The sequence below is a fragment of the Cyanistes caeruleus genome, chromosome 10 (assembly GCF_971803275.1).
Source record: "Cyanistes caeruleus chromosome 10, bCyaCae1.hap1.1, whole genome shotgun sequence".
Classification (NCBI taxonomy): domain Eukaryota; kingdom Metazoa; phylum Chordata; class Aves; order Passeriformes; family Paridae; genus Cyanistes; species Cyanistes caeruleus.
The window spans coordinates 24,838,576-24,844,880 of NC_141710.1; the positions used below are offsets into that span (position 1 = coordinate 24,838,576).

At 63.1% G+C, this 6,305-nt stretch overlaps 1 protein-coding gene across 1 annotated transcript; it reads left to right on the forward strand.

Moving 5' to 3' along the window:
- Positions 1-8: 8 nt before the first annotated feature.
- SERP1 (stress associated endoplasmic reticulum protein 1) lies at positions 9-2,138 on the forward strand. Its single transcript, XM_086843810.1, has 3 exons — positions 9-189; positions 278-353; positions 740-2,138. Exons 1-3 carry the CDS (start codon positions 106-108, stop codon positions 778-780), a joined length of 201 nt encoding a protein of 66 aa, XP_086699936.1. The 5' UTR covers positions 9-105; the 3' UTR covers positions 781-2,138.
- Positions 2,139-6,305: the final 4,167 nt, after the last annotated feature.

Below are 6,305 nucleotides of genomic sequence, written 5' to 3' on the forward strand. Positions count from 1 at the left end.
GCGGGTTGGCGCGCGCGGGCCCCGCCCCCGGCGCGCTCCCGGCGTGCGGCGCGCGCGGTGCTGACGCGGCAGCGGCGGCCGGGCCGGACCGGGCCGAGCGCGGACATGGTGGCCAAGCAGCGCATCCGCATGGCCAACGAGAAGCACAGCAAGAACATCACCCAGCGAGGGAACGTCGCCAAGACCTCGGTGCGCGGGGCCGGGCCGAGCTGGGCGGGCACGGGCGGGGGTGGCGGGGCCGGGCCACGCCGCGCTGATGGCGGTGCTGTGCTCGCAGAGAACGGCACCGGAGGAGAAGGCGTCGGTCGGGCCCTGGCTGTTGGCTCTGTTCATCTTCGTGGTCTGCGGATCAGGTGAGCGGCCGCGCGCGAGCGGCCGGGTCCGGCGGCGGCTGCGGGCCCCGGTGGCGGCTCGGGCCCGGTACTGCCCCTCCGGTACTGCCGGTCCGGTCCGGTACTGCCCCATCGGTACTGCCGGTCCGGTCCGGTACTGCCCCTCCGGTACTGCCGGTCCGGTCCGGTACTGCCCCTCCGGTACTGCCGGTCCGGTCCGGTACTGCCCCTCCGGTACTGCCGGTCCGGTCCGGTACTGCCCCTCCGGTACTGCCGGTCCGGTCCGGTACTGCCCCTCCGGTACTGCCGGTCCGGTCCGGTACTGCCCCTCCGGTACTGCCTCTCGGGGCCCCCGAGCTCGCGGCTGGCGCTGCCCGGCGAGCGCTCCCCCCTCCGCTCTCTTGCAGCCATCTTCCAGATCATCCAGAGCATCCGGATGGGCATGTGAGGGGCCGGGCTCGGGCCATGGCCCCCCGGGCCCGCCGCAGCCCCCGAGGAGCGGCGCCGGCCCTGTCGCATTCCAGGTCCCTTCACGAGTCATTCCGAGTTTTCTAGCCCGTGCCACAGTGCCTTGAACAGCACCACATGTATAAAGCAATAAAAGTCTATTGTTGATCTACAATCGTGGACCTACTTATTCGCTGAAGATCCAGCCTGCTCTCTGTAATACGTGGAGCTGTACGCGACACAGGTTCGTAGGAACTGACATCTGTTGTAAACACCGGTCCCAGATCAGTGTCACCCTCGCTGTATAGCTGGAAATGGTTTTATTTGACGCTGGAAGCCAGGATTCCTGTAGAGGCTGGAGCCGGACTGTGCAGCATGTTCCCGAGGAGCCTCTCAGCTCCGCAGCCCCAGCGAGCATCCTCCGTGTGTGCGCAGGGTAGGCTCACTGCAGCATGTGGCAGTGCCCATCCTCACACCACGGCACCGCCCGTAGCTTTGTCCTAATCCACGCAAAATGCTTGTCTGTGTAGGGGTAGTGGGGTAGTGAGGAGCTGGCACGGCCGGGCCCCAGCTGCTCCTGGCGGGACCCAGTGCTGGAGCTTTGTGGACTGCGGGAGCACCGTGGCCAGACCTGTGGCTCCCCAGGCCTCTCCCGGCCGTGCCCGTGCTGTAAATACTTCTTGGACAACCTTCAACAAGTGGTGGTAGTTTTAAATTTGACGATGTTGTGTGGGAATGTTGGATGCAGGGGGGGACATGCTGCCCCCTGCCCACAGTTCTGCTTCTGTATGTGCAGCCCCTGCAGAGTGTGGTGTGTCTTGCAATATATATTTAATCCTATTTAAAGTAAAACCTGCCTTCAACTCGATTTCTTTTAACAATGGATTAACTGCTTCCCTACTGGTGATCACAGTTCCTTCTGTAGACGACTGTAACTCGAGATCACATGGAAAATGCTGCTATTGATCATATTTCCCTGCTGATGGCCCTGACTCCTGCTGGCTCTGCTGTCTGCGTGGTGACAGAGGTGGTGGGAATTGCTCTACTGGTGCACACAGTTGCTAAAGGAAGGTTTTTTTCCAGGTTTCTTAGCAGAAGACAAATTTTAAGTCTGGTTACACTAGAAATAATAGGAAACTGAATGGGTTGAAGTTAATGAAATGCCAGTTAGCTGTGAAGGAGCAGATCTTTTGTATGCGTTGTATTTCCGTATGGAATCACTGGGACTGGTGTAAGCCAGCGCAGCCCCAGGCCTGGGCTGCCCCAGGGCACGGGGACCTTGTGCTGGGACACTCCTGTGCTGTGGCAGGGGAAGTCTGTATAATTGCTGATTTTAAATAAAGTTCTTTTCAAACGCAAGTTGTGTTCACTCTGACGTGGGCAAAGCAGGGCTCTGCTGGGTGTTGAAGCTCGGCCATTCACCCCGAGCACGGATTAATTGGCTTTTCCCCGAGGGGAGCTGCCGTGCCAGGGGGCACCCCCATGCTCGGCTGGCGGGGTGCTGGGCCAGGCTGGGACCAGGGGGCCCGAGCTGGGGCTGCCAAGGCTCTGCATTCACCCAGCTACTGCTGCCCTTCCCCCTGGGGACCACAGAGGTTCGGCAGGTGCCTTTCCTCACCTCTTTCTGTGCCTCCTGGGAATGCCACAGGGGCCCCAGGGCTGTGAGCAGCTCCTGCTGTTGCTGCAGGAGTCATTGGCTGTGCCAGCACGGCAGCCGCTGGGCTGTGGGAATGTTCAGGGTGGCTTGTACGAATTCTTCAGAGTTCAGTAAATGATTGCTTTGGTGCACGCTGGGCACAGAGGTGTGTGTGTGAGGGGCCACGGCTGGGGACATCTCTGGAGGGACCTTCTGCTCCCGGCTGTGCTCTGCCTCACACGTCCAAGTACAAAAGCTACAAAACATCACGCTTGTTTCTTTCCGAAAGCTACCAAAGCAATACCCGAGTTTATTTCCCCTCGTGAGCTGCAGCTGCTCCTCTCCAGGTCCCGCCGTGCCGGCCGTGACCCCGCGCCCCCGGCGGAGCTGAGCGTGCTCGGGTGGCGTCATTAACCACCCGCAACACTCTTGGACTCAATTGATTCATTTTTTTCTCCTGTGAAGCCTTCTCGAGGCCGGCTGCAGGACCGCGCTTCAGGAGGGACACGCGGTTTGCTTCCCAAGCGAGAGGTCCCGGCTCTCCTGCGGGGCCTCTCAGCTCCCGGAGCCGCACAAAGCGCTGTGCCCGAGTCCGCCCGTGCCCGCCCGTGTCCGCCCGAGCCCGCCCGCGTCCGCCCGTGCCCGCCAATGTCCGCCCGTGCCCGCCCGAGTCCGCCAATGTCCGCCCGCGTCCGCCCGCGTCCGCCCGTGCCCGCCAATGTCCGCCCGTGCCCGCCCGTGTCCGCCCGAGTCCGCCCGAGCCCGCCCGTGTCCGCCCGAGTCCGCCCGAGTCCGCCCGAGTCCGCCCGAGTCCGCCAATGTCCGCCCGAGTCCGCCAATGTCCGCCCGCGTCCGCCCGTGCCCGCCAATGTCCGCCCGTGCCCGCCCGTGTCCGCCCGAGTCCGCCCGAGCCCGCCCGTGTCCGCCCGAGTCCGCCCGAGTCCGCCCGAGTCCGCCCGAGTCCGCCCGTGCCCGCCCGAGCCCGCCCGTGTCCGCCCGTGTCCGCCCGAGTCCGCCCGAGCCCGCCCGTGTCCGCCCGAGTCCGCCCGAGTCCGCCCGTGCCCGCCCGTGCCCGCCCGTGTCCGCCCGTCTGCGGCACGGGGGGACCCGGCACGGACAGGAGCCACGGCCTCGCGGAGAGGAACAGCCCCGAAGCTGAGGCGGAGGCCGGGACAGGCGGCAGAAGCGTCGCTGGTGGAGAGGGTGCGACGAGAGACGGGAACCGGTCCGAGGCAGCGGCGGCGCATCCGGGGCTGCGGGGACGGCCGGGACCGGGATCGGGATCGGGAACTGGACCGGGAGGCACTCCACACCGGGAGCCCCACAGCCCCGCAGCTCCACAGCCCCACAGCCCCGGCCCCACAGCCCCACAGCCCCACAGCTCCACAGCCCCGGCCCCACAGCCCCGCACCGGGAGCCCCACAGCCCCGCACCGGGAGCCCCACAGCCCCACAGCCCCGCAGCCCCACAGCCCCGCACCGGGAGCCCCACAGCCCCGCCCCGCTCCTCAGCGCCGCCCCGCGGCCGCAAGGGCCCCTGGAGGTCCCGCTGCGCCACGGCCGGAGCCGGGAAAGGGCTGGGGAAGGGCTGGGGAAGGGGCTGGGGAAGGGGCTGGGGAAGGGGCTGGGGAAGGGGCTGGGGAAGGGCTGGGGAAGGGGCTGGGGAAGGGCTGGGGAAGGGGCTGGGGAAGGGGCTGGGGAAGGGCTGGGGAAGGGGCTGGGGAAGGGGCTGGGGAAGGGGCTGGGGAAGGGCTGGGGAAGGGCAGAGGGAAGGGGCTGGGGAAGGGGCTGGGGAAGGGCAGAGGGAAGGGCTGGGGAAGGGCAGAGGGAAGGGCTGGGGAAGGGCTGGGGAAGGGCTGGGGAAGGGGCTGGGGAAGGGGCTGGGGAAGGGCAGAGGGAAGGGGCTGGGGAAGGGCTGGGGAAGGGGCTGGGGAAGGGCAGAGGGAAGGGCTGGGGAAGGGCAGAGGGAAGGGCAGAGGGAAGGGCTGGGGAAGGGGCTGGGGAAGGGCTGGGGAAGGGCTGGGGAAGGGCTGGGGAAGGGCAGAGGGAAGGGCTGGGGAAGGGCAGAGGGAAGGGCAGAGGGAAGGGCTGGGGAAGGGCAGAGGGAAGGGCAGAGGGAAGGGGCTAGGGAAGGGCTGGGGAAGGGCAGAGGGAAGGGCAGAGGGAAGGGCTGGGGAAGGGCAGAGGGAAGGGCAGAGGGAAGGGCTGGGGAAGGGCAGAGGGAAGGGTCTCTGCTCCAGACACAGCCCCACAGTGCCCGGCTGCAGCCAGGGAAGGGCCACTCTGTGCTCACCTCACCTGGCACCAGCTCCAGAGCCGGCTCACTACTGTGCCAGCCTCCTGCACACGCTCCCTTCCGAGCCAGGGCCGCGGCTTTGAAGATCTCCTTGATAAGCATTTTCTCTGCATCTTCTGTCACATCCTCTCTGAGACGCCGGGCCTAACTCAGAGCCACCTCTGCCCAGCTTCACTGCATTCAGACCATTGTGACACCACTCAGAACATTCTGTGACTGCAGCCCGCTCCCAGCCCGCGCTAAGGCACACGCTGCCGTGAACGCGGCGGCTGAATCCTTTCTCTTTTATACCAAAGCTATGGAATAACGTCCAAGACACGTGTTAGAGCACACACATCTGGTCTGGAAAGCCAGCTCACCCTCCCGGCCAGACCCCAAGCGTGGGGAAGCCGCGGCAGCCCCGGCACAGCAGCACCGGGTCGGGCTGGCGGCAGCAGCCGCTCAGCCCCGGGGCTCTGCCAGCTGCAGTCACACACACCTAACCCCAACACACCGACAGCACGGCGAGCCCACGGTGACAACTGCTGCGCCTTTTCCTCACGCTGCCTCTGGAGAACAGCCCGCAGCATTCCCAGACTCCTTCTGCCAGTTCAGCGCTCTCACACCGAGCAGCTGTCCAGAGCTGAATACAACTTATCTCTAGGATAAACACACACCCCCAGAGCAAACCTGACAGGAGCAGAGCAAAGGCTTCTTAACAGGATCAGTTCAATCTTTGTTTCATCCCCTTTTTCACATTTCCTAGATGCTTTTTGCTTTCGGAGAACGCGCCTGTGTGAAGGATGTGCCTGCCAGCGCCTCACAGCTCACCCAGGGGAGCAGAGCTGTCCTCGCCCCTGCTCCCAGCAGCCAAACAATGACCACCTGAGGCAGGTTCAGATGCCTCTGTCCTGTTTCGTTCAAAAATGAACTGACAGCTTCCGTGTATCCTCCATAGAAGTTTTAATCAACTACTCACCTGAGGGACTCTTGGTTCCCAGAAGTCCCCAATTTGTCCCTTTTTTCTTACTTTACCAGCATCTTCCTCACTGCACAGCTGGAGCGAACCACTGATCTCACTGGAGAGGAAACAGACATAGCTACTGGAATATTTTACTTTCCAATCTGTGTGCACTAAGGTCTCTCACAGCAAAGGGGTGCAGCAGGCAGAAAACCAATCCACGCCTAATGGAGAGATCATTTTGCTGTTACCTTAGTGAGGACCTTTTAATAAGCACACAATACATGGTCTGAACGGTGTTGAACTGATGCTTACCAGGAGGAGGAGATGCTTCTCAGTTTCTGGGACACAGACACTTAAAGATGTGAAGCCACCAAAACCTGCAGTTTGCAGTGTTTTACCTTAGCCATAAACCTGAGCAGAGCTAGAGCTGCTCAGCACTCAGGTACTGGAGCAGACACTCACAGTAGAGACTGAGCAGGCCCAGATGTTTCTTTATCAGTGCAAACCCAAAGCCCTACGGCAGCCACTGCCAGCATTTGAAGATGCTTCTCCTAGAAGAGAAGAAAGCAGTCTGTTGCATTAGAAGTGGTAACCCTGGCACTGGTCTGTTACTGCCTCAACTGACATTGCATTTCTCCATTTCGTTCAGAAA